This window comes from Buteo buteo, chromosome 23 (genome assembly GCF_964188355.1).
Source record: "Buteo buteo chromosome 23, bButBut1.hap1.1, whole genome shotgun sequence".
In the NCBI taxonomy this organism is placed as follows: domain Eukaryota; kingdom Metazoa; phylum Chordata; class Aves; order Accipitriformes; family Accipitridae; genus Buteo; species Buteo buteo.
In genome coordinates, this window is record NC_134193.1 from 2,455,909 (window position 1) to 2,483,538 (window position 27,630).

A 27,630-nucleotide genomic window follows, 5' to 3' on the forward strand; every position below is an offset into this window, starting at 1 on the left:
ATCATGGTCTCTGCCTTCTTACCTACAACCCACTTGCCCAAGAAAACAATTCTCTCCGATACGCCTCTCCTCCACTGGTAAAGGCAAATATCAGAGTTTCCAAGCTAGCGGGAGGAATGCAAATCCTTACATGGCTCCACTCCTCAGCAAGAAGCTGGGGCTGACTCTCTGTCATCTTTAGAAAGCTCCTCTCAGCAGTTAAGAATGGGCAGACTTAAATCAGGCAACTGTTTCATCCCTGCAGACAAAGCACAGAAGCTGAAGCACACTTAAGGGACGGTTCATTTAAACCCCTGCCGCGAGAGGCAAGGGAAAAGCTGTGGAGTGCTCGCGCCGATGACCCCATCTCCCTGCAGTGCTGGAGTGGAGCAGAGCGCCAGATCCCAAACCCTCCTTTGACTTCTTGTAAGTTCAGACTTCACAGATGCCTTGGGGCACAGATTGCTGCTGCTGGCTGCAACTGCATGAAGTATATCCCTGCACATTTATGATGTCTGCATAAACGCTGGGGAGAGACAGAAGTGGTACCACAGAAAAACATTTAGTGTACGTCATATGTGCTTTGTTCGAAGAACATGCAATTCATGTGAAGAGAAGAAAATGATCTTCAGAGGAAAAGACACTTCTGAGCATCTGTGCATGTGGTTGTCCTAAAAAGCATTTGTAAAGCCTGTTAGGCTAATTTGACAAGAGGAAAGAAAACAAACCCAACGCTGCCTGCCATTCATTCATATCATCTGTGCAGCAAAGAACTTAGTTTATAAAAAGGATTACACGAATCATATGAAGACTAGCACTAGCTTGCTAGCTGATGCTTAAAGAAAACCTAATTATGGGCAAAATTCACCTCTTTGGTCCACACAGCCTTGAGCCACACGCTGACCCACACCCGTAAGAACAGCGCGCGTGCGTAAGAATCGAAAACAGAGCTCAGCAAAGACTCCCCTTACAGACTGACGTTTCGTTGATACCACCCGTTCCAGCAGACAATTTACTCGAGGGCTCCCTAAAGCGCCTGCCAGGCTGCTCATCGTCGCCAGCGCAAGCAGGAGATGCAGCCCAGCCCAGCCGAGGACCTCGAACAGGCTCCTTGTCGCTGGACACCCAGCGGCCTCGCCTCTTGGAAGGAAAGTCTACAAACATCCTTCCCCTTCGCTCCAGCCCGGTGAGCGTAAGGACTACTGGCAGATTTAGCTTAACAGCCTGATGTGTTCGGTACTGTCTTATAACCCTGCATACGCAGCAGGGTCAGGTGCTGCACTCCTCTGGAAGGGAGAGCATGGCAACATCCTGCACATGGCGAGCCCAGGCATCGTTAGTCATTTATACCATTACTGTTACTAGAAGATACATCCCAAGTTTTCAGTCTGGTAATTTTGAGGCCCTTTGGAATGGCCCTAGGAAGTTCTTGGCTCTTATTTTCAGAAAAATCAGGTCCCTTTAAAACGTAGCAAGCAGAAGACCCAAATTTGAAGCTCCGTAACAGCTAGCCACCATTGAAAAGTCTTGGCTTACAAGTATAAATTAGATAGGCAGCTTAAAAAAAGCCCTCAGTCTGTGTCTTTAAGGTGTCAGCAGGCAAAAATTAAGCTGGACAAATTTGTACCAAGCAACAACTCATTTGCTAGACTGATGCAGCTGCTCTTTAAAGCACTTTGTGCTAAATGAATCTGCTATGTGGAATGGCATCGCCCTCTTACTATGCAAAGGTTGAAAAGTTAAACCCAGCAAACCAAAAGGAATATTGCTAAATGCAAGTAAATTTCTTCTTCTTCTGCCTGTCAAAATGATTCAAGAATCTCCTGATTAATTTTTCCTTCAAGAAACCACACCAATTAATGAACAGCAATAATTAATAATGGATGGAAGATACCACGTGAGCAACAACAGGCCAGACTCCAGGCTTCTGCCCCACCGTCTGACTCTTTGTGCAGAAATGCAGATTTTATATTGACATCCCTCAGCATAATTTAGACTGGCAGAATTATGTGCATACAGGTTTAGTATCGGATTCCCCAGTTCCTTAGCTGGCATTAAGCAGCACTTCTCTTTACAACAGCACACTGTCCAGCTCCAAACTCCAGAGCAGTGATTCTCTCTATCACACAGAATTTGTGATACAACACCTTATCAGATTACATCAACAAGCATTGTTGGCAAGATAAGCTTTTTTTTTTTTTTTAATGAGGTGCTGTGCCTGAGAAAATGCCACTCAGTCATACAAAACCCTCATACAGACTGTCCCATGGAAATCAGTAACCACGGCAGGCTGAGCAGGCACTGGGCCTGCAGGCTACATAGCTACACGTACGTATACACATATACTATAAACAAAGACATTCAAAGAACACTTAAACGTCTGCGTGTACATACTTGTTACTGTTTTCACACTGTAAACTTTTTTTAATCAAATATTTGCCATTCACCCACATTAAAACAAGTAAATTAAAAATTCACTCGGTGTTGTCTGCAAACTTTCTGCATGTAACATGCATTGTTTAATCATATAGGTCATAGCTAGAGACCTTTTTATTGCAGCATGATTTCATCTTCAAACTATTCCACTATTCACTTGTGTACAGTAGGTTACCCATTTATAGGTTTCTAATAAAAGCAAATCTTCCTTAAGTGGCTATTACTGGATTTCTCCTTTCAGCCTAGGGATAAGCAGGATTCTGGGCTTTAAAAAGATCGCCAGTGGGCTGAATAAGAAAGTGACAACTGAAGAATGTCATGGCAAAACGTCGATATGTTCTAATTACAGCACCGTTAATGAGAAGAACATTTCTCAGAGCATTCATCACGTTTAGCATAGACACACTGAAATCATCTATTCACATAGAGTCTGAAAATTTTTTACTCATCTCTAGTTAGATGCCACAGAAGGTAGTGTCTGGCAATACAAGGTAAGTCACACCATCTGGAAATAATTAATACTTTTTTTTTTTTTTTAAATCAAGCACTTTTAGGAATTTGCACAGTCTGTTGCTAAAGAAAATTACGTATTTATTTTCTTTTAAAAATGAACTGAAATACAACTTTAGGAAATATCTGTTCATTACATTTAGATACATAGTTTGAGACTGACTTATTTCCAAAGTGTTCCTTCACAGAGAGTTATATCCACATGCACCTTAAATGTTTTCTACATTCTCCACCATATTACATCTCATCACAATATTTATAATAAAAAGGCTAACCTGTAAATTCTTTAGATGTTGACATTTATTATGAATACCTGCAATGTATAAGAAACCCTGAATAGTAATTTGATTGCACCGAGACAGATGTAGGCTGGTAAAATAATAAGGCACAGTACTATGTATAGGGAACACGGGTTATTCTTTTAGCAACACAGACTTACTGACCTAGTTAGCCTGTCTGCAAGAACTGTATTTGGATTAAAGTCACTGCACCCTCTGAGTACAGGGACAATGTTCACCTATCCAAGACTGCTCTGATGACCCAAGGATTTTACATGTTACGGTGGGAGTCAAAAAACTGTAAGATATCCGTGGAGTTTTAGAACACATAAGGGCTCTTTTATGGGAAGTGTGAAGTGTATACATTTCCCCAAACCCTTCTCAAGTTAATTAAAAAAAAAAATCAAGTAGTATCTCTGATAAGCACTAAGTATAAAAACATTATGTCCAATTTTCAAAACTGTCAAGTACCCACAGCTCCAAGTGCTCAACACATGCAAAAGCTACAGGTTTTTTCATTGAAGTCTTTCAGCACAGTTTGTTTTGAATCTCAGCTGGGTACTGCAGAGAAGTACCGCAGATCTTTCCATATTATTTGGGCTCTCTACTTCCACAACAGTATTAAACTTTGGCAAGCAGGGGATTTGTATCAATCATTTCAGCAGAGATCTCTGGGTGCAGAATCAGCCTTTTGCTTGTATGGCTAGGATTAGTAAGACATTGCTGAGATCATCATGTATATGTTTCACAGCCAAAACAGCTATTAGTGTTAAACAAGAGAAAAACAGAAGAGCTGTAGTCTGCAGTGAATATCCCTTTAAAAAGGACCCTAGGTTTATTTTGGAGGTAGTTTTAAAGAGGATGGCCATTGCAAAGAACCTCTACTGATAAATTGCTGCTTAAAAGTTTTCAACTGCATGAAAGCCCTAACAGGTCACAACGATTGTAAGCAATTTCAGATGGAGCAACACACTCACTCTTCCACAAAAGTCACCTTAAAGCTTTCCGGTTAGTCCGCTGTGAATTCTTAGGTCCCCAGACAACTAGAGTTCCTATTCAAGCTGTATGGGAAGGACAAAAAACTCTAGTGAAGAGTATCTGTTGTACGCAGAAGATCTCTAGAATCAGGTCACTGTTGTGAAACAAGCTTCCCATTCAGCAGCTGGCATTAGTAAGACCAAACCAGCAAAAAACTAAAGGCAGCCTGGGTGGGTGTTTGCCTGTGGTACCATGTTCTGCCGGGAAGAAGAATATTTCACTGTCCCACTGAGTCAAATAAGAACAAGTTTCTCCCTGCAACTTGGACAGGCAGATAACATTTGGACCCCAGTGTAAAAGCAAGGTGTATCTGTCAGATGTGATGCTCATGCCTTGTCATTCGTTTATATAAAAATATTGCTAAACCAAGCAGCTAAAAATGCAGACAATAAACAGAGCATGTTATTTACAATACAGAGACTAGCAGTGTGGTAAAACAGAAGGAATGTTATAAGAAACATTTTAAAACAAGTTTGCGTGACTTTTATAAATACGATGTCTGTTTTGCTGTAAACCCAAGTAATTTGCATTTGTTTTGTGCCACCTTCCTAGAAGAATGTGATTGAAGTTCAGTGGAACCTCACTAGTGCTGGCAGATTAACAAACTTGCAAAGCAAAGAGTTACTGCAAAAATAAAAGCTGTTCTGTTAATCTATTTAGACAAGTTAAGTTTAGTTTTATACTACTAACCAGTATCACAACTAATGAAAATGATGGACTTGTGGAGATTTCAGACCTCGCTAGTGTTTAGCTTTCCAAAAAACGAAGTGTGACTTTGGGATTTGACTGCATCTCGCTGAACATAGCCACTGTGACCACGACCACCCGTTATAGATGACATTGTCCAAGGACGCAGCCCGTGGTCCAACCCTCCACACATGGCTGTGGGCAACTCCTATGCTAATTCACAGGGAACTCAACAACTTAAGTGCTTACAGGGACAATTCCTCAGCTCTCTCCCAGATATTATATTTATTAGCTCACTTGGAGGGCTCTCCCAGTTTGGGAATACCATGTCACACTATTCGCTGAAAGCAAACATTTTATAAAAAAGAAAATAGGGCTTAGTAATTGCAAACAAGACCAAAAGATTCTCAGCTGCATTCCCTGGGTTACAAAGAAGTCCTTTTCAATATAGCAAAAATCTGCTGAGGCTGCTTCCTTTTCCATCTCACCTATTATGGCTGTATGGACAAGAGCCCCAAATTAGCAAGACAGTTAACTGTGCACTTCATTTTAAAATGTAGTAGTCCCAAGTAAATAAGATCCAATCTTAAACATACAGAACTTATAACAGGCACCTTGTGCAGTCAGGTCACGCTGAACACATTTTCTAGATAAAAAGCAATGTTCTTGCCAGCTAATTACTTTATCTGCAGTTTTACAGCACAAGCCTTAAGTGAGATTACTGTCTGTACACCAGAGGCTGTTACATTAGAAGTTACCTCATAGTAACCAGTTCCCAGAAGTCACAGGAGAATGATTATTCTACATTTGGCAGTTTATAGATGAAAGTGGTTTAGAACCAAGATACTGCTCTGTGTTCCTATGAGAAAACCTGTTTGTACAGCTCCTAGCACACCAACACTCCACTGTCTTCTGCCAGGCTCCAGACACTACCATCACTTTACGGTCTCTCTATAAAGTGCTTTTCTATGCATCTTTCCCTAACAACCTATTGCTCCTGAAAGGTTCCTTTCTCCTTGCTCACCAGGTGTATTTTGCAAAAAAATGCATAAAGAGCAGAGGAGGAAGAAGAATGTTTCTGGCTTCTGAAAATGTGCCACATCTATTAGAGATTCTACAAAAATCAATGGTGTCTTCTGCCACTTACCCCCAAAATCCACTTCCCTGATTCTCCATTCAAATAAAACTCCACTCAGCCAAGCAAAATAAAAAAAAATACCAGTCATGCATCATTATGAAGTGAACTATGAACATACCATACACGCTGGTATTATTTGTAGCTGAATGGATAAAGGCTAGACTGTTATTTTAATGTTATAACTAAGCTTATTGAATTTACACTTATAAAACAAAAGTACTCAGAAAAGCTACATACACGAGAACCTCAGTTTAAACAACAGTCCTGGAAAGTCTGGAGCTTTGGCTCTGTCTTTTTTGACTTTTTATACAGGCCTCCACCCAGCATTCCACCAGTGCTGTAATTAAATAGAGCAGAAGAGAAAATGCAGCCCCATCTTCTCAGAGGGAGGGTCTTGTATTGAACATGTGGTCACCTTATCTTAAAATTCACCCCGGTCATTCCTTTGTCTGTATACTGAGAGCCGCCTCCTTTTAACATTAAAAACCTGCTACAGAGAAACTCATTTTATTTAAACCCTTCTGTTCATAAAAGCTCTAAATTGTATTTAAAACTGTGTTCAGGCACCTGGCAAGAGATCAGATGTTTTTGTAAATGGACTCAGGCCATGCGGCTGCAAGAAGTAACAACCCAAACGAGTTGTGCTGTTGTCATTACAGGTCACACCACCTTTTCATGTTCTTGGAAGATAAAGAAAGAGGAAATACAAGCTCATATGTTTCAAGAATGAGAAAACGTAGGCATCTCTCTCTCTCTCAAAGACCTGAAGGAATACGATTAGAAATAAAGCAATTCTTCCCGTAACGTATTTTGATTTGGATCCACCAGTTCTTGCACCTTATCAGTCTCTTCTGATAGTTCACAGATCATGCTTAGATCTCAGAACATGCTTCCAATTACTAAGCGTGCCCTCCCTGCCCCCATTTTCTAGTTACAGTCCTGGACCTCAAAAACTTTGACTTGTCTGATAGGGGTGGCATGTTTGCTTTTTATTAAAGAGCTCCATGCAATCAATGGAATTCACTCTACACACAAAAAAAGAAATATTTAAAATGACCAGAATCTCAGACACATATAAAACAGCTCTTTAAGTTCAATATTTTTGTTTTGGAAACAACACGGGAAAACAAACACACACACACCTGGCAGAACTGATGTTTTAAATGAGCTCCAAAGAAACATATAATTGATTCATTAGCCCTGAACAAACTGGCGCACACTTGCGATGGACCAGTCATGATCCTGAATTCCCCTACCAGCTTTCCATAGACTTTTAAGGGAAATAGAAAGTGTACAGAAGTTAGTAGTTCTATTTAGATATATCCTGTGTTTCGTGGCATTTCTGTGCTCCTTTGGGAAAAAAACCCCAACTATTCAGATGATAAAATTTCAACACCAAATTCCTCTGGTGTCTACATCCCATGGTATTTTTAAAAACCTCAGTCGGGATAGATAAGGGAAAAGCAGTGCAGAGAAGCAGAATTCTTCAAACATAAGTTAGCAATTTGCAAGTAAGTTCCTAATGCATTACATTAACACATTTGTGCTTTTGACAATAGATGTAAAATTTCTCCCCAGAATAAAAAGAGTTCAGTTGGAGGTTAACTGAAAATATGTATTTTAAATCCATTTCCCTTGCTGTCTTAAGCAAAAGAATGTGTTAAACCGTCCTGATAAGAAACAGTTTGATTTCTAAAACAGCATTATTAAATAGCACGTCTGCCAAACTGTCATTTTACTCAACAGCTGAGCTGACCTACCCAGTAATGTAATATGCACCACATTGTGAGTGAAATAATTAGATAAAAGTTAGCCCTTTAAATGTGTACATTTTGACTGAACTTTTTATATTCAAGATTTAGCCTCTAATAAAAAGTAAATCCATTAAAAACCTCTGCATTTAACTTCCTTACACATTATTAACAAACAATTAAAATACAAGGTATGTATTCTGGAAATACATAATTCTCTATTAGCTGACCAGCTTGGGTAGCACAGTACATAGAGGTATACTGCCATTGGAGTCAGATGTTAAATTAGCCCTCAGCTTGTTCGCTACTCCAACTACAGGAGGCAACTTGGAACCTATTCCTGTGAAAGAACTTGTATAGCTAGAAATCCGTTTATTGGAGGTTTTATCAGTGCTGGGTGGTTTGGGCGTTCGTTTACAAATCCAAGGGTGCCTTAAAGCTTGACTCGGAGTCATGCGTGCGGAAGGATCCCAGCTGAGACATTCTTTTAAGAACTCTATAAACAAGGGATCGTCACAGCCTTTCAGTGCCGTCACCCAGTCTTTGTTCCCTGGAGCGCCTCGTATTTTACCCCGGCGCGATCGACTGCCATTAAGGGTCACTCTTCCATCTGCATGTGTAGTTACAGTGCAGTAGCGAGGATGACCCTTAGAGTTGATGAAGTTCTTGGCTCGCTTGGATTGATCCAAAAGCTTCTGAGGTGGCATTCCAAGAAGTTCCATCATACAAGCCAGTTGGTCTCCCTCATCCTCCCCAGGAAAAAGAGGGTATCCAGTCAATAGCTCCACCAGAATACAGCCAAAACTCCACATGTCTATGGGCATCCCATAGCGACTTCCCAGAATTACCTCTGGCGCCCGATAAAATCGAGACTGAATATATGTGTAGACTCTTTGGTGCTCAAAACAGCTGGACCCAAAATCTATAACCTTGATTCCACTCCTCCCTTGCTGTTTTAGGAGGATATTTTCTGGCTTCAAGTCACAGTGTATGATTTTGTTTCTATAAAGAGCATCCAAACACTGCAGAATAGAGTGAGCAAACTTGCGTACCAGTTGGATACTGAAGCCCTGAAACTTATTTCTTTTAATCAGCTCATATAGGTTCATACTCAAGAGTTCAAAGGTCATACAGATGTGGTTCCGAAAGGTGAAGCTTTCCAGCATGTGAATAACATTCATACTGCCCGTTTTGTCCTGCTTCTTCAGGTGCTCCAGAATCCGGATTTCTTCTGCTGCTTGGCGATGGAACCTCTTTTCATTGCGAACCATCTTTAAGGCTAAGTGTTGGTGGAGTTTGTGATCATAGACTTTAGCAACTTGTCCAAAACTGCCCTTGCCAATGATTTTGAGTACTTCATACCGGTAAGCAAGATGGTCATGGGGCACGTGAATGTAGCTGCCTTGGTCATCATCATAACCTCCATTGTTGGGACCACCAATTACTCCTTGCCTCTTTTTTGCAGCTGGACCCACAAAGTAAATTTCAGAAAAATTAAATATCTCTTGCTGCTCATAAGCAGATAACTGATGTTTGTACTGTTTGACAGCTTGCTCTGGAGCTTGGGAAATGGCTTTATGTGCTTTTGAGGAACTACCACCACCTTTAGAAGTGCTTATGCTCTCTATACTTTTATCTTTTGTCAGGGAAGGAAGAGATCTTTCTGAACCAGTAATTCCTGCAGACTGAAGAGTGCTACTCCTTCTGTTGCCACAGTCTTCAAATAATTGCTCCACCTTGACCTGACTTCCAGTCAGAGGGTGATCCTTCATTCCAAGTTTGTTGCCAGAAACCTACAGATGGAGGGGGAGAAGAAAAAAGAAAAAAAAAAAAAAAAGCTTTACTTTATCTTTTAAAGCACAGACTGCGAAGAAAATCTATACCACGTTAAACAAAAACAGTAACATCAACAGGTTTTGCATTTCTATTAGGAACAAATATAAAATGCTGGACCTAAACTAACTCAAGTTACAAGGGCAGTTATAGAAGGGTACACAAAGAGAATGCAACTTACTGAAACAAGCACTTGCACAAACGTAGTGTACTTTTAAGTCCATAAAGGGTAAACCTGAGAGAGTTAAACACTCAAACAAGGACACAATACCTATCTCTACTAGTATGCACATAGTCAGCAAACAGCCAGGGGAACAGCTATGTTTAGCTTTAAACGTGGGTGCAGCAAACACAACCAACGACAGATGCAACTTGCACCTGTCTAAAACATGCAACATCACATGAATGTGCAGAGAAGTGTCAGGAATATTGCAAAGACAAGTGTGCCAAAGGAAGACAAAGAAACAACAGCAGGTGACATAAGGCTGGTGTAACCAAGCTGAACGAGGAGCAAAAGGATGACAGAGCAAGACAAGAGAAACCATACTTTAAAAAAAAAAATAATGTTTTTTCTTTGAAGGGGAAAATACCACCATAGCCACAACTCCCTTTGAAATCATGATAGCTGCACAACTATCTTAAGACAGACTTGGAAGCTCTGAATAATCGAGAATATCTCTTACTCCAACTTAGTTGACAGTAGTCTCTAACCACTGCCTCTTACTGCCTTATGTTAAAATATTTACATCTGAAATGAATGCATAGCAGGTGAGAAAAGCACTGTGAAATTTTTCAAGCTTGTCGTTTTTACAATTTAGTAAACACTGAACTCCCTGGAGTTCAGTTCAGTTCCTTACTAGAACAGCAGCTATTCCCCTTTTCTACTCACTGACGCTCCATGCTGATAGACAGCAGAGAGGTGTTGCCTTATCCTGTGCAACACTGAAGAAGCCACGACTAGAGTAGCAACATCTGTTTTCCATTTTGTCCTTTAATCTAAAAATAAAGATTTGAGACACATGCCAAACCAAATCCCTGAAAACCAAAATAACTACACAGGAATCAAACAAAAAATAGAAATAAACCTGCAGATCCACAGCAATACAACTAAATTCCTTTTTAGTTACATACAATCCAACATCTCGGCACAGTCCGTAAAGAAGGGAAGTGAATGTTCTTGCCAAAAACAACTACACACATCTCTTTTAAGAGTCTGTTGGTGCTGCCTTGAAATGTTAGCTCTTGCTCACAAGCCCCCAAAAATGGGCATTTCCTGCAGAAGCCAGTCCTTATCAGTGGTGACTAGGGGCCATCGGATATATCCTACTAAGTTCCGCTACTCTGCACCCTATCAACCCCAAAATACAGTGTACTGTAAGAGACACGCCTTTCCAGAAAGTCTTAAATAAAAATACAAAGCCCAACCCTGGTAACTTAGAAGAAACGCCTTTTTCTTGGAGTCTGGCTGAACCTCTGAGATAAGAATAGCATATTTTCAGAACTGGCTAAAAGACTATTCAGTCCAACAGACTCAAACAGTAAGTTTACAAATAAATAGAGAACATTATGCACCGAACAAGGTTCACACTTGTTTGTTTTCTGAAGTTTTCCGGGGAAGGGGGGGGGGGGGCAGGAGAGAGGGGGAAAACCAAAACAAAACAAGCCTGTCCTTCTACAGTAAAAGTCTTATTTTCACCTTTGTAATCAAAACTTGATATTGTTCCTGCATGGGTTTCAATTGTATGCGCAACAGAAGCAGCTTTTTATCACTGTGATTCAGAACAGACACAACTGCACCTCTGCAGCCAGCCACCCTGACACAGAACACTGCCGTGGCAGTTTGTATTAGCAGGGCTCTGCGGAGCAGCCTTCTCTAGCTGGATGAATGAATTACAGGACCAAGACTTCAAAACCTGCTACTGTATTGCAGAAATGCTACTTATTACATCAATTTCTTTCAAGTATTTGATTTCCAAAAAACAGTGTTAACAGTCTGAATGTCATCAATTGTAGCAACATGATGAAGTGTGAAAGCCTTGCAAACAGAGCTAAATCTAAATATTCTCTATTCAGGAGCAATAGCAATCTCTGCTAGCGCTGCTGTTTGTAGCAACATTTTGTACCTTTGAATCCCCAAATAAACAAGGAATTCATTATTCCATTTATCCTGGAACTATTTCTTAATGAAGAAACTATGGCTTTGGATCTCAAACGCGACTCAACAGCCATTCAGTAGTAAAGGACTACATTTTCATTCTTAGAGGACTACCAAAATCATTTGCCACATGATGATGAGACACAAATATAGATCAATCTTAACTTGAACTCAGAAGAGTTATGCTTAAAGTCAGATGACTTCTGGGTATCATCAGCTTTCTTTCAACAGCTTGCTTTCACAAATCACAGGCTGCACAGGTTTTGTTTTATTGATAAAATGCTATTAGCAGCCAAGAAATTAGACTGACAACACAAGTGGCACCCTGTTGAAGATTTTCACTTCCTTACAAAACTTCATTCTAATTGAGAAGGAAACAGTTAACACAGTTCCTACACAATTGGTTTTGCAAAAGCACGTCAGTTATTTTCTGAATACTGCATTAAACAAACTGAATTAAACGCAAGTATTCTCAAAGCAGAGATACTTATGTTCTCTTATAGCTAAGATGAAAAGAACGGACAGCTGCAGACATCAGAACTCTTCAATTCTCATGTAACTTTACACCATAATACAAAAATCTTGCAAGAAGGAAACCAAATATCACTTAATTCCATTAAAATTGAGCATCACTATTTTCATCCTTGCATGCTTCATCTCAGTTCCTGCTTGCAAGATACCACTGAAGTTGTATTTTTTGATGTGTCATCATGGCAAAACAGGCATTTCATAATCCTTAATCTTGCCTTAAGAAGTTAACAGTCTTGATGGACAAAACACAGACGAAGAATAAGATACACCAGTGAAACAAAATATTCATAAAGTTATTTTTGTATTTAACTGGATAGTTCCATTCTTCTGATTTCTGTTCAGTTATGAACAACTGAAGTTATGCTATGACATAAACACTGCAGTTTAAAAGTTCCCACGTCCAGGCAAAAAAATCCAAGCCACTACTCTTCAAACTCAACAAATCTCTAACTTTCTTCTACTCTCCCTCAATATTGCCAAAAAGGGAAAACACAGACCCACGCTACTGAGTTTGCTCAGTGAATGGCACAGACCAAATTAATTACTAATATCTGTTACAATAAATTCCCACGAGGTGATGATTTTCAAATGGATCTTACTCAGTGAAATACCTATTTTCACTTTTCAGAGAGTGGGTTTTTTTAAGCTCAAGCTCCTTCACTTCTGCCAGAATTCAACAAGAGCCAAAACACATTTAAAAACCATATAATGGTCAGATCACTGTACAGCTAAACATGACCACTACTGCTCAGTTGAATCAACTTAAGGGAAGATCTCATAACTTCACACCTGCTGAGGAAACACAGCCCTTATGAAGAAGCACATTAACACCTTCAGTCCATAAAGAGCTATTTTGCTAGCAAAGGAAGTGGCAGATAATGCCAAAGTTTTCAGAGGAGAAAGATACTTTTGTAAGATGCTTGGCAGCCACGCAAACCCACACTGCTCCTTCTGCTGTTCGTAAGTACTTATCTCTCGGAATTTTCATGAGGGAAACTAAAATGGAAACGTGCAAGAGGTAAAGCAAAGCATGTGTGGATTTACATACTTATTGACATACGAGGTGACATGACAGAACACTTCAAGCTTTTGTAAAATAACTTTCTTGATTAAAACATGAGCTGAGGATACTAAGATAGGATTTCTGAGGCTGCCTAGCAAGTTCTACACTGAACAGAATACCACATCATTTTTATGCTTAGTAAAAGCAATAATGTTAATAAGTTACTACAAAGCTGCAATGTCCCACTTTTTTAATTTATTCTTTGTAGGGAGATGTCCAACTCCTTGGTAGTTCCCACTGCCACACAACATAAGGTGAGGACCCAGAAGACTTTAAAATACTCACATTAGATCTTCCAAGGGAAGGAAGTCCTGAGGGGCTGTGTTCTTCATTTGTAGACTCTTGGTACCTAATCTGATCTATCCTCATATAGGAGTCATATAATCCATCTCCAAACCTGGCTGGAAACATCCCATATGCAAACCAGTTAGTCACAACATTTCACGTTGATACAGACAGACAAACGCTGCAACGTATCTCATTTTGCACATTTTAGTCTGCAAGATCATCAGTTCTCGTTCATTTATTAAGTGATCTTTAGAATCTAACTAAATTTGAGTACCACAACAAAGTGCGAAGCTCTGGGGAAATCTTAGTTTGTGATGTTTTCCTTTTAATTTAGAGCTTCTCTTTTTTTAATCAACTTCTGCCCTGCAAATATATCCTTCAGAAACATTAACCAACACACTCCCCGTTTTCCCTTAAGTAGGATAATCCCGAACTAGCCTCACTGAGAACAACAGAAAACGAGCATACACTTAAATACTTGATAGGACTATCCTTTAAAGTAGGTTATCCTTTAAAAATGATACGTGGGAATTACCGTTAGCAGATTTGCTGCAAAGGGGGGGAAAAGGGGGGGGGGGGGGAAATGTCGGTTCGCACCGTAACTGTTGGCAAACACCGTTAAAGAACCGAGAACTGCAACGTGTAACGCGACCGACGCCGCACCGGGAGCTCGGCCGGTTTGCGAACGCCAGAAACCGGGAAGGGGCCGGGGGGGGGAGAGCTTCCCCCCCGCCCGCGGGCCCTCCCCGAGGCCTCAGCACCGCTCCCCGCGGGACCCCCGCGGCTGTCGCCGGGTCGTACCGGGGAGGGCCCCGGCGGCCGCCTCAGCCCTCTCTCTCTCTCTCTCTCTCCCGCCCCGGCCCCCTCACCTGCCCCCAGGGGCGCCTCCGGCTTCCTGCCCAGCAGCATCGTGGCGGGGGGGGGACGGCCCCCATCCCCCGCCGGGCTCCGCACCGCCGTCCGCCGCCGCCTCCCGCCCGCGTTCCGCCGTCCAGCGCTGCCGCGGCGGGCGGCGAAGACTCCCCTCAGGCTGCGGCCGCCCGCCCGCCCGCCACTGGCCCGGCCGTTGCCACGGTAACGTCGTCCGTCCCGCCCACCCGCCGTCGGGCGGCGCCTGCGCAGTAGTGGCGGCGGCTCGGAGGGAGCGGGCCAGGGGAACGGGGGGGGGGGTTTCACCGCCCGTAGGCCTCCCCCCGGTAACCGGCAGAGCACTCTCCTCACCAAATAAAAAATAAAAATAAAAGCCCTTACAGTTTAAAATCCGCATGCGAAACGTTGGGGTTTCATTGCCCGTTTCTCGCCTCTCTCAGTCTCCCCGTATCCCCCACCGCCCCAGGGGCCCCCTCGCAGGACAAAGCGTTTGGGGAGACGAAAAGGCTCCGTCGGGCAGAAAACTCGCAACGCCGGCGAGGCGGCTCACGGCGATCGCCTTTCCCCCGTGCGGAGCCCCAACCCGCACAGGCCCCGGGGCGGTGGGAGCGAGCCGGGCGGTCTGAGCGAGGTTGGCGGGGAGGCGGTTTCCAGCCGGACGCTTTTGTACCGCGGGACGGCGGCCATGGCGGCCGCCGCGGCCTGAGGGGGAACGAGGCGGCGTCTGAGGGGGCGCGCGGGCCCGCCATGTTCTCCAGGGCGTTCCGGGTGAGATCCAACACCGCCATCAAAGGGTCCGACCGGTGAGTGCTGGGCCGGAGCACCCCCCGCCGCGTCGAGGACGGGGAGGCCCGCAGGCGGGAGGCCGGGGGCTCGGCTGAGGGGAACGGCTCGATCCCGCTGCCGGGCCGGCCCTCGGCGCGGCGGTGCCGGCCTGCAGTCGCCGTCCGGTGTCGGTCTCGGGCGAGGGCAGCGGCTCTGTCCCCGCGGAGAGGCGGAGGGGCGGCCCGGGGCAGGCGGGGAGCTGCGGCTGCTTTCGCCTGGTTCGTGTGGTAAACTCGAACGCTTGAAGGTGCTGCCCTCCTTAAACTAGGCTTAAATGAACGGTTTCATCCAGGCCTAGCTGATCCTTCTTTACTTTTATGTTCTCGCGTAGCCGTGCTAGGCCGGCTTGCCGATCCGTGAATGGCCACGCAAACCCGCCTTGTGCCGGTCACCGTGTCTTAAATGTCAATTAAAAATGGGGAGAAAGGGAAATCTGGCTGCACCCCTGCTCCTCCGTGCTGGAGCTGCGGGAGGCTGTAGGCAGCAGGCTGGGCCGAGCGAGCCTGACGCCCCCAGATCTGCGCTCAGGAGCTCAGAGCAGTAGTGAAACCACAGTGCGAAATGGGGGCGAAGACAGCAACAGAAGCTGTAAGCGGGTGTTTAAGGAAGAATACAAGCAGGGCCAGCATATTTGGACTTTTCTCGGTATTCTTCCAGCATGCAACTATCTCATTTGTAAAACCAGACAAAAATGCTTCAGATTATCTTCTGTGAAAAAGTGGGAATCGCGTGAACAGCCAACAAAATAGTAATTACTGATCTAGGAATTATTTTGAGGCATAGTCTAGACAGCTTTGTAACACGCTTACAACTTTATCATTACAGGAGAAAACTACGAACCGATGTTGCGGCAGCTTTTCCTAACCTTAGTGCTGAACAATTGACTGAGTTTATTCCAAACAAGGAAGAGCTTAATGTCATCAAAATATACTCTCACAAAGGGGAGGCCATCACTGTTTACATGAATAACAGGAACCCAATACTGTTTGAAATTGAGAAAGCTCTGTATCCAACAGGTATGGGCAGTGGACTAGAATAATCCTCCCTCTGTACTTACTGGGCACCAGCCTTTCCCCAGAAGATTTCCTTGTCTCTGTCTTAAGTACCTATCACTATTGTATCAGTATATTTCATAATCTTTAGCGCATTTATTCTGCCAGCACCTTTGCGACATCGGTGGCATTTCTGGATTCTTTCTGTAAAAAGGCAACTGATGTGCTCAGAGGTTAAAAGACTTGTTTCCTGGTTTCTAAGTCATAGTTTAGCATCTTAGCCCCTTTTCTCTCTTTTGTCCACTGCAAGGTGTAATTCCAAGAAGCTTGATGTCCACTTTGAGGCAGACCTGGAATTAGGCAATGAATTGGTCTGATATTCTATGCTTTTATTTTTCCCATACCCAGCAATTCCCCCCTGTTGGAGTAGCATTTTAGTGCCAAGTGTCCTTGATTTAAGGAAAATAATGCAAACATTTATCTATATTCTTTATAATAATTCACAGGGGCTTGAATTAACTAGCAGTTTATTTTTCTCCGTCACATCTACTAATTATTGTAGGGTTGTTCTGACTTCAGATTTCTTGATTACCTGAGTAACAGGGGAGTGCTTAGTTGTGGTTAGTATTGTACTGCTTAGTCTTAAAGATGGGAAGAAGCAACAGCTAGAGAAGTTTTTAATGATGTATCTTTAAATTTGGTTCTGTTTTGGGACAGTGTACGCTCTGTGGGTCTACCCAGATCTTCTCCCTGCTTTTTCAACATGGCCCCCTGTGCTACAGAAACTAGCAGGAGGAGCAGGTAAGAGGACTAGAACTTTGTCACATTCCATTGCAAAAAGGAGTTGCCTTCAGGGCTTCTTTGATGTTATCTTGCCCAGTGGCAAAAATGTACCTGAAACAAAAAAGTATAAAGAATAAGTACTCAAAAGTAATTCATGGTGATGTCCTAAAAAGGAAAATAAATTAGCTGTAAAAAAGTCTGTGAATGAAACAAAGCAGGTCAAGCTGTTTAAATGCAGTAACCTGTTCAATGTGGGAGTCTCAGACTTGGAAATGTCTTCTCAGGGTGATAAGCAACTCTGAATTGGGACACAGAACTGCCTGTGTCATTGGTCTGTCTTTTCTGTAACTTTCCTTGAGCAGCTGAGTTTCTTTGCTGCCACCCTGCTTCCTGTCAATTCAGAGGTGAACTAGCTTATCCTATGGATAAGAAGTGAGTTTATATTGGAACCTACAGTTGTAATCGCTGTCAGGTAAATGGTGAATTGTGCAGGTGAGGTTGGATTTGAATTCCTGGATTACTGGCTCTACCACCTAATTATGGATCAAGACTAAAAAAGAAAGGATTCTATTTTCTGGAACCTGCTTTGGACACAGTTCAGACTCATGAGAATCAGGTCTTTATAAACTTTAAATTGCTGAACTGCTCAACCAGAAAAAGATTAAATTGCAGCCACTGCGGCCTTAGTCTGTAAATGGAAGTGTATGTGTAGGAAGAGATGTCTTTTTTCCATTACGCAGTATCTAAAGTAGAACTCAAGTCTCTCTGTTTACTTTGTTTGCTTTTGGGGAAATAAAGGGCTTGAATGTGTAGCTTTGATAGACATCTGAGCAAGCCTTGCTGCTGGCTTGTAGTGACCTAGTTTCTGGGAAGAAAAAGTCTTGCTAATGGGGGAAGAGGGCTAATTGATGAAAGAGGGCTGCGGGTCATTCATCTCCCATGGCAACCAGGCTACCTCTGGGTACGATCCAAAGATAAGAAGCTGGCCATGGAGACAATGGCCAACAAAGGCAGAGAGGAGAGGTAGAGCCACATCTCAGAAAGAAGAGGAAAGGCATGAGACTATCCAGTGCTGTAGACGTGGAGGGAGGGAGCAGATTTAGGGACCATTCAGTTACAAAGAGGAGCATCAAAGTAGTGCTATCCGTGAATTCAAATATTTACTGTCTGCCCTGGTTATTTACATAATATACACATGCTACTTACCTTGTCACGTTAAGGTCTTTATGTGATTTCTGTCCTCAGAGATGTGGAGCCTTGATTGCAATTGCAGAGTTCATTCTAGATTTGCTGAAAGTAGTTGTGACAGTGAATGGGAGGAAAAATATTGTTGGCTTCTTCAGCATATACATTAAATCTATGATGCTGAGAAAAAAGTGAGATGCCTTCAAAACCAAACCATGGAACACAGGTCAGTCCGTGAGACTGCAAGTTCTAGACAATTACAGCTGCTATAAGGGGAGCAGATGCTCTTTAAGTAATTTGGTGATGACGTGGTGCCATACATGCGGCATGTAAGACTGTTCTTTACTCACATGCTGGTCTATTTATCCCAGGTATGGAAAGCAGAAGGAAGCACACAACAAGTTGTACTGTTTCTGTCCAGATTAGCAAGGACATGGTTAAGGCTGCTTCCTCATGCTAAGGAGAGTTTACAGCTGAGTGCAAGCAGCTATTGTGTCAGATCAGGAGGGTTGGGTCGGCAGTGGCAAATTTTAGGCGATTCTCTCTTCAGGGAGAGAGCTACTGGGATAACCTGCCCCTGGGACAGCAAGAGTGAAGGGTCATTCCAGACGCATCTCCTTGTTCCTTTCTTTTTCCATGTCATTAATGAAGAGTAGTGCTGTCTAGGCTGGGAGCTCATACCTTTCTGTTAAAAACAGTACTCCCTTCGGGCCTGACAATGCAGGGGGCTGAGCATGCTTAGCTCCTCTGCAATTTTTTGGGATGTGCCCAGCACCCTTGTGAACTGGATCCCTTACTCCACAGGGTGGTAGCAAGATGTGCTGCCTTACTAGGAGAAACAGAGAATCATGTTTTATCTGGCATGTGCTCAGCTATTAACAGGCTTGTGTTTTTGCTGAGTAACAGGAGGGATGGGGGTGGAGGAGGTAGTGGCTGAGTCTTTCATTGAGAAATGGATGTGCTTTATTCTTTTCTTCAGATCTGATGCTGCCAGGAGTTGTAGTGCCATCTTCTGGCTTTCCTCAAGTAGAGCGGGGGACGCTCTGTGCTGTCACCCTCTTGGGAAACAGGTACAGAGGATTCTTTATTCATACCTTTTCTTAGAAACTAAAAATGAAATTAAGCTATTTTTTACAGGAAGACTCTGGGGGTTTTGAGGAAATAAAAGCAGAATTGTTCTCGTGCATTTGATGCGCTGTGGGCCTAAACAATGGAAAATACAGCAGAAAAAAAAATCCACTGAAGTTTCTGAGTTAGGATATATTTGAGCTTGGGCGGACAGCTTTGCAAATTGGTTCTTTTGGACCTGCGGGGGCACAACTGGTAGATTTGTTTTGAAAGAGTGATTTTTTTAATAAAAGATTGTATTCTACGCAGTTGTCTTTTTGCCCATGTGGAAATTCAGATTGAGGGAGCAGTGCTAAAGCTGTTGTTTTTTTTCCCCACTGCTAGTCTCTTTTGGCAGTGCATGTGCTTCTTGTAGTTTATTAAAGCAAAGAATGCATCACTGCACAACCTTCACTTCAGTATCATAGCTGCACATATCCTTGGGATTCTTTGGAAGACTTTACATACCAGAAAGATGGGACAAAACCAGAAAATACCTAGGTGCTTTAAAAAATGCAGGTGGTAAAGAACAAGGACATTGCAAGAGAAATTCGGTATATCACAATGGCTCAGTCTGTCTTTGTCTAAGTAGTACAGTGTATGTGTGCTGTAAGACTCCCTTCTTTTCCCAGAGCTCCAGTAGCAGTTGCAGTTGCCACTATGTCCACTGCGGAGATGCTGGCTGCTGGAATGAAAGGGAAGGGCTTTGCTGTGTTGCACACATACATGGATCACCTCTGGTGGGTATATTGCCAGGCATTTGGTAAAATGTGTAACAAGTCTCATGTGTTTACTAAAACCAACATCTGTGCCCCAGTAAGTTTAATGTGTTAGTTCAACATATTGAGTTATTTGGGTACAGTTTAGATAAGACCATCATTAAGGTTTCGGCTACGTGGTTTTGATGGCTACATTTTTCTGACAGAAGCAGGTGTCTGTCCTGACATCTATCCATTATACACATATCGGAAATAGATAGATAAAATTACTCATTTGATTCAGTTCCTTCAACCTGAGTGTAATTATTATAGAAATGAAGCTAGAACATCCCTGTTACTCTGATTTTAGAAAATCTTGTTCTATCAAAAGTGAACTTTGAATGACTTTTGCTTAAAAACGGTCAACTGTGCCAGTCTCAACCAAATAAATGAGTTGCTCTGCATTTGGGTTCAACTAGTCTGCTCAGTTTTAACTTAAGATTCATGGGGGGAACATGGAGTTTATGGAGAAAGATGAGTTAAAAATAAATTTTAGGGTTTTGAGAATGTGAAAAAAGATCCATGCAGCTGCCAGTGCCTTTTATCGTGGTGACATTTGTTCATTGTCCTGTGGGTTTCAAAGCAGTAAACAGAAAGCTATGTTATGCTTTTTCTTCCTTTTCTAGGGAATATGGTGACAAATCTTATCCTCCTACTTTAGCTCCCTTGGTAACAGATTCTGCTGAAAAGGAGAGTGCTGAAGATGAGGAAGAGATGGAGGGGAAAGAGCCTGTCATCAGCTTCTCCACTGACCCATTGCAGCATGTGGACATTGGTGATTTGAGCCTGAAGGGGCGAGACAGTTGTACAATACTGTTGGGAAAGGAGGAACTCGATGAGAACAGAGCTGCAGAAACAGCTGAAGACGCCAACACAGAGGTTCAGCAGGAAGCTGAAGGCAGTAGGACTCCACAAGGTATTTTTGCATACAAATGAAACCAAACTATGTCCCTTTGGTTTGCTGAAGCCCGTACCCACAACCTAGATTACCGTGCATTCTAGACAGCTTACTGTGAGAATGAGGTAGAGACAGTTCTGTGTGGTCTGAAGGAACTGCATGCTGTGTTCTGAAAGACAGACTACTCACGGCTTGTCCTTTTTTTTCCCTGCAGAGCAAATGGATGCATTATTTAATCAGTGTTTTTTTCATGCCTTAAAATGCAAAGTAAAGAAGTCGGATCTCCCTCTGCTCACCAGCACATTTCTACGCAGCCATATGTTCTCATGCTGGTATGTGGCAAAAAGATTGTCTTTGGATTTGCATGCTGGGTTTTTGTCTTTAAAACTGTGGAGATCAAGTGTGATATTTAGGATGAAGTTTTTGACTCAAAAATAAAATTCAGTCCTTATCTAAGGTTACCTGAGATTATGCTCACTTCTTACATCAAATGCTTTGATGTGAGGATTGTCCAGAGCAGGATATGCACTTGGTAGCTAACTTGAGTTGGCTGACGTTTGTTTCAAGATCATTTAGTCACTTAAATGGCTGTTTGCCTATCCATAGGAACATTAACACTAGTTTCACCATCATATTCTATTTGTTAGCTTGTTTGAAGTAATTCTTCCTCTGTATGGTTTGTATTTCTGCTGTTAAGAAACTTCTAGCATAAGTAGCAAGATTTAAGAAGAAATGAAGGGTGACTTATAACTAAAGAACTTTTAAAAAATCCATTTATAGCCCTGCTGGACAACAATTGGACATAAAGAAATCAAGCTACAAGAAGGTGAGATTTTTCTGTCATTTTTTTGCATTAATTTAAATAAGGTATGGAAGGAGAGAAAAAGTTTGAACTTGTAATTGTTCAAGTGTTAGTAAAACAAACATAAACAAAAAGCCTAGAAGCTGTTATTAAAAGCCAAGTTCTTTTTCTCAACTCTCTTCTCCTGTGGGATCCAGGGAGAAAAGTCATTGTCCAGAAAACATGAGCATTGATCTGCTTTGAATGCAGCTGATGCTATCTGCCACTATATACTGCGATAGCTATTAAAGGGTTCTGATCTTGTTGGACAGTGCAATTGCAAGAAGAGGCCATTCCTTTTCTAAAGCTGTTAATGAACAAAAATGAAAAGAAAGGAGACAATATTGTCCCTGTTGTGTAGATGACAAGGAAAGACAAAGTGCATTGCCGAAGATCTCCCAGTAATTCACGTGAGATGTACTGTGATTTGGCTAAGAAAGTCGCAGAACAAACAGATGGCAGACCTACAAAAGGAACGCTTGCTTTTACTCTGTTTTAGAGCCAGACAGAGGTACTCACTGCTCCTTAGCAATTGCTGTGTTTAGAGAAGCAAAGGTGGTGGTGGGGGGTTGTTTTGGTTTTGGTTTTTTTTTTAAAGAGGTTTTTCTGATTTAGCAAGTAACTTTAGGGCAGTCAGAAACACATGAACAGGAATTTTAAATGCTTGACTCCACATTTCTGATTGTTGCTTCCTTCAGTTCTCTAAATTCCTGCAATGTATGCAGCACCAGAAGATCTTACAAGTGAAGGAGCTGAACAAAGGTGTGGAGAGCATCGTGGAAGTGGACTGGAAACATCCAGAGTATGTAGAATATTGTAGTCTTTAAAAGAGCTGGTAGTCTCTGAAAGAAGGGAGTGGAATCTGCTACTTCAAGCTCTATTACCTATACTCTGCTTGAATTCCTGTTCTGAATAGCTGTAGCAGCCCTCGTTTCCTAATCTTAATGTGCTATGGAGGGGTTTTATACCCTGCTTCTGTACAACATTGCTTATGTTTCCTGCTCTTGTGAAGTTCTTCCAGGTAAACTATATTCTTCCTTCTTTACTCAGTGGCACTGAGCATGCTTAAAGTCTAATGACAGTGTCGTGATCTCCGCCTTGCCTTTCTTGTCAGTTGTGCATTCATCCATAGAACTTAAGATCAAAAAGTACTGTTAAATGATCTGAAAGTTGCACATGGCTCTTGATCCTTGTAGCGGGTGTACAGATTTTCCATAGAAATGGCTTTGAAAATGTTAAGGAGGATTCGATTCATTGCAAATTTGTTGCAGTGTTAGAATGACAATTTCTGGCATCCAGTTTGGATACTAATAAAAGAGTTACAGTATCAAGCCTGTTAGCAGTCACTAAAACGTACATTCCTTTGACAGTGTCTTGATAGTTTGCGTGAGTTTGTTGTTGTTGGGAAAGGGAGGCGAGAAGCTTTGAAACCCACCAGGCAGTTTTCCATCTATTTAACAGTGACTATAATGGTATGACTGTTTTATGCCCTCCAAGTTTAAGCAGGTCTCCCCCTCTCCATTCCATCTATGTGCTGGGATAACTCATTGTTCAGCTTTGAAGTGAACTTACCTGTCTAAACAATAACTCCAGTAAAAAGATGACTGCTGCTGAATAAATGCTCATGAAACTACAGTCTCAGAATGTCATACAGGATCAAATCAAGCACTTTGCAAAATCAGAAGCCAAAGTTATAATCTGAAAAAAAAAATAATTCCTGTTTTCCATTACACATATTGATTTGCAGAAATACTCTTACCCTTTCAGTTACTTATTACCCAATTCCTTTATTGGTGTTTCTATTATCTTTCTAAGGTTTAGCAGATAGCTCACATCAAGAACATCCTACTTGTTCCTTCTGCTTATTGGCACGTTAGCTCTCTCTTGAAATTTCCCAGCACGCCTGAGGCTTCCTCTTCTGTAACGTCTCCTTGGCAACTAATGGAGTGGAGAATATTTCTGTAGATAGAAGCATATCTTCTGCATTTGGAAAGAAGCAGAATTACTTTGACTTTTTGCATTAACTTTTCTCTCATTAAACTTGGCCTTATCATTAGGAGACAGGCATACTCAAACTCAGTTTGTCAATTCTCTTGCCTGCGAGCATAGAATCTGCAGCTCTGGTCAATGAAATGAGACTCCAGCTCCTGCAGTGATACAGTTCCTACCACTCTTTTCCAGAATTGCCTTTTTTCAGTGGCCACTAAAGAATCATTGTACATTTGTGGAGAGTACAGTTGGGTTTTTTTAATTTAATTCTAGCAATTCAATGGAATGGGGCAGCATCCTTTGAATTATGGCAGTTGTCTTTAATTACGAGAATCAAATATGCCTAGAATAGGTGGAGATATTAACTTTTTCCCATCATATAGAGCTTTACTCAGAGTGAAAAGTGTTTAATATCAGCTGAGTTAAGGTGCTTATTTATGTGTATCTTCTTTGAAATGTGTACAAGGACAAATTTAGTAATTGTAGTTAATGCTTCAAAATACTGTTCTTTCACCATGTTCTTTAATCCAGAGACACAGGCCCCCCACTGCAATGGAATGCATTTGGAGGAACTGACATACTATACAACAGACCAGAAAGCTTTTTGTGCAACTCTGCTAGGTTTTAGTTTCTCAGTGAAATGGAAGTGCTAAGTTTCAATCCCTTTCACTCATGCCAAATAATTCTCGTTTCAGCATTAAAGCATTTGCAGTACCCGAAGGATTTTCTTCAGCCTCTGCTGCCCAAGACAGCAAGAGTGAAGACAGAGAAAAAGTGTACCATGCTCCTGAAATCATTCCGCTTTATGGGGTCTCAACAAAAATGATCCCACTCTTTCAGGAATCTGGACACAGGTAAGCACTAGAAAAGTACAAAAAACCCCATTGTTACGCAAAGAGAGAGACTAACAAACCTATACTGCTACCATTTTGTTAGCCCTTATCAGAGGGCCCTGCAATGCTGTCAGGAAGGGTGATGGGAATCAAGAATACATTCATTGCTTCACAAAGGGAAGAAAGAGAAGAGGCTGTGACAACTGCATTCAGCAAGTACTCACATCACTTCTCCCACAGCTAAGGAGGTGATAGCTCAAGTGTCAAAATTGATATATTTTACTTGGATTGTCTTAATTTGCCATTGGGTAAGGCATATTCTGCCCACCTACAGTATGGTTTACTGAAAAGAGGATGCTCAGATAATTTAAAGAACTCACTTGCCTCCTTGTGCCCTAATCTTGTCTGTTTTGATGTAGTTTAGATAGCACTCGGTGGCAGCCTTTCTCCAGCTGAGCACTTTTGTACATTATCCACTGTCCCCTGAAGTTAGGGGTGCCATTAGGGTCATCCTCCCAAACTAGGTTCCCAGAACCAAGAGTTTTAGAGTCTCTGTAATTACTGCTGTGAGCCTTTTATCTGGTATACAGCAGCTGAGGTGTAATAAGAAATCACTCCCTAGCAGATGTGTTTCAATATTGAGCTGTTGCTACCAAATGTTGTCAGGGTAGTTGGTGTCTTCTGTCTTAGCGACAGAACTCAACACCTAACAACTTAAAGTAGTAAGTAAGTGAAAAAGTTTTCCTTCTCTTTAGAAAAGGCAGCATCCTCTCAAGTAGCGAGGTGAGAAACATCATCATTAACTATGTGAAGACTAATGAGTTGGTTGATGAAACAAACAAAAAGTAAGTAGACATGGAAGTTGTCCTACCCTGCTTCCGCAGGAGATGCTGAAGTTAGAGGAAAAAAGTGAACTTGTTTGCTTCTAACTAACGCGTGTTTTTGTTTTGTAGCTTTGTAAAAGTGAATGCCATTCTGTGCGACTGCCTGTTAGATAAATCAGAACAAGATGAAATCTCAAAACTTAAATGGGATGACCTCTTGAGCAGGTGACTTTTCCCAATGTAGCATTTCAGTATTACACAGATATATAGCATGCAACTCAAAGCCACATGTTATTGGAGCTACCCAAGTTGTAACTTCCTACTGGTAATCCAACAAAAAATATCCAGAGACCTTCACTTGAAGGATCTCTCATTCTCCACCACTTAACAAGCACCTAGCATTAACTGTTGTCATTAGGGTTTTTTCGTTTACCTGCTAACCACTTACTTACTAGGGAAAGCGTCCCAAAGAAAAAGTGCCTGGTTTTGTGTATAATCTATATGTACATATTTATAAAGCTATCCTTTTCAATAGATAGCTGAACACGCCCTTTTTAGGCCATGCTCATCATCCTGCTCTTTATGTGCAGGACAACTTCTGCATTTACAACCTAAACCCACCTTCTAGATCCAAGAGGCCTGAGTATCTGACACAAGACCATTGCTTCCATATACTGAAAAACTTTGCCTAAATATCCCCAATGTGTTTCTTGCCTTGAGCTTCTTCCTCACACAGTGCTTCCACAGCACCTCCAGCAGCTTCCTTTATTTCTGAAGCCAAGTTTGCTCATGAGACAGTAACACAGTTTATGCTGAAATTTAAACTGAAGTTGCTTCACCTATCTGTGAACAATACAACTGAACAATAGCTTAAAGACAAAATTAAGGAAGGTTTTCCTCTACAAGACCGAATTTATAAAATTTTACCAGTAACAGTCTAAGCTATAATTTTTGCAAGTCAGACTAGCTTTCTTTTTAGTCGGTCCCTTTCTTTAAATAATAGCTAGGATGCAAATCTTTGCATGAGATCATCATGCATTATCTTCTTAAGATACAAATTTTTCTCACATGTAGAATCTTGGCTTTCATGTAGTCTCAAAAACCTGTGAGAGGCTGCAGTGGAAAAGCAGAGTTAACATCAGCCTTGCAGTACTGTATAGACTAATTGGATGTATAAACTTTGTTCAGGTGTCTTGAACGACTGCAGCCCTTACACCAGGTAACATTTTTTGGACAAGAACCTATTGTGAGGAAAGGAAATATTGAGGCCATCGACATAACCATAGCACAGAGATCATCAAATAAAAAGGTAAAAAGAAAACTAACATTATGGGGTTTGAGCAGAAGCCCAGATTCTGAGAGCAGCTTTGGCAGCTCATTTTTCTGGGATGAATGAGACATGACTTGCTAATACCTACAGCAGTGATGTTTGCAATAATTATTAAAACCTGTAGGTGACAATTATCAAGAACCTTGAGCTGTATGGTCTAGACCCACAGTGTGTGGCCAACATTCTGCAACAGAAAGTACAAGCCAGTGCCACCATCACCCCAGTACCAGGAACAAAAGACAGAGTTCAGGTCCAGATCCAAGGCAACCAAATCCATCATCTGGCCAAGATGCTGCTAGGTAAGTCAATTCTGGAACTGGGCTGGGACTAGTTACAGCAAGATAACAGATTTTAATTCTTGAGCTCTGAATATTTACCTGAACTGAACTCTTGGTTATGTTGCAGAAGAATACCAGCTACCTCGGAAATATATTCAAGGCCTTGAGAAGGCTCCAAAGCTTGGCCGGAGGAAGTAAGAGAAAAATCTACTGTAAGAATTACTCAGATCTCATTATTTATAGAAGTGTTCTGCCAACAAATCAAGGATAATGTACAGGCCCTATTCATTCAAAAATGAGTCCTGGATGTTTACAAGGTCTAGGATTCACCCAAATAATAATATTGCTCCAGCTGTCCATTTTTCATAAAAATAAAAAGCTGAATAAAACCCCTAGCATTATCCTCTTCCATGTATTTTCTAGAACTTCC

General features: G+C 41.9%; 2 protein-coding genes across 5 annotated transcripts; one reads left to right on the plus strand and one right to left on the minus strand.

Annotated features, from left to right (window-relative positions):
• Positions 1-7,034: 7,034 nt before the first annotated feature.
• On the minus strand, positions 7,035-14,754 carry DYRK3 (dual specificity tyrosine phosphorylation regulated kinase 3). 2 transcript variants are annotated; one of them, XM_075055748.1, is made up of 3 exons: positions 14,557-14,754; positions 13,685-13,800; positions 7,035-9,610 (listed from the first exon to the last, which is right to left on the minus strand). In XM_075055748.1, the coding sequence occupies exons 1-3, from the start codon at positions 14,594-14,596 to the stop codon at positions 8,039-8,041; spliced, it is 1,728 nt and encodes a 575-aa protein (XP_074911849.1). In that variant the 5' UTR covers positions 14,597-14,754; the 3' UTR covers positions 7,035-8,038. The 2 variants fall into 2 exon arrangements, with proteins under 2 accessions (XP_074911849.1, XP_074911850.1); XM_075055749.1 differs by lacking the exons at positions 13,685-13,800; positions 14,557-14,754 and adding an exon at positions 10,782-11,012.
• A 311-nt stretch (positions 14,755-15,065) lies between these two features.
• Positions 15,066-27,595, plus strand: EIF2D (eukaryotic translation initiation factor 2D). 3 transcript variants are annotated; one of them, XM_075055744.1, is made up of 15 exons: positions 15,066-15,360; positions 16,208-16,398; positions 17,092-17,175; positions 19,322-19,412; positions 20,082-20,189; positions 20,834-21,123; positions 21,320-21,437; positions 21,886-21,931; positions 22,645-22,748; positions 24,631-24,789; positions 25,524-25,613; positions 25,722-25,817; positions 26,781-26,901; positions 27,047-27,221; positions 27,328-27,595. In XM_075055744.1, exons 1-15 carry the CDS (start codon positions 15,305-15,307, stop codon positions 27,396-27,398), a joined length of 1,800 nt encoding a protein of 599 aa, XP_074911845.1. In that variant the 5' UTR covers positions 15,066-15,304; the 3' UTR covers positions 27,399-27,595. The 3 variants fall into 3 exon arrangements, with proteins under 3 accessions (XP_074911845.1, XP_074911846.1, XP_074911847.1); XM_075055745.1 differs by having other exon boundaries at positions 15,069-15,325; XM_075055746.1 differs by lacking the exons at positions 15,066-15,360; positions 16,208-16,398 and adding an exon at positions 18,403-18,568.
• The last annotated feature ends 35 nt before the right edge of the window (positions 27,596-27,630 follow it).

Bases quoted from the DNA above. Each gene is read 5' to 3' on its own strand.
- DYRK3 (XM_075055748.1), bottom strand. From the start codon at position 14,596: ATGCTGCTGGGCAGGAAGCCGGAGGCGCCCCTGGGGGCAG. The intron at 13,801-14,556 runs GTGAGGGGGCCG...GGATGTTTCCAG, and splicing joins GGAGGCGCCCCTGGGGGCAG to CCAGGTTTGGAGATGGATTA. The intron at 9,611-13,684 runs GTGAGTATTTTA...CTCCATCTGTAG, and splicing joins CTTCCCTTGGAAGATCTAAT to GTTTCTGGCAACAAACTTGG.
- EIF2D (XM_075055744.1), top strand. From the start codon at position 15,305: ATGTTCTCCAGGGCGTTCCGGGTGAGATCCAACACCGCCATCAAAGGG. The intron at 25,614-25,721 runs GTAAGTAGACAT...TTTGTTTTGTAG, and splicing joins GTTGATGAAACAAACAAAAA to CTTTGTAAAAGTGAATGCCA. The intron at 25,818-26,780 runs GTGACTTTTCCC...AACTTTGTTCAG, and splicing joins TGGGATGACCTCTTGAGCAG to GTGTCTTGAACGACTGCAGC.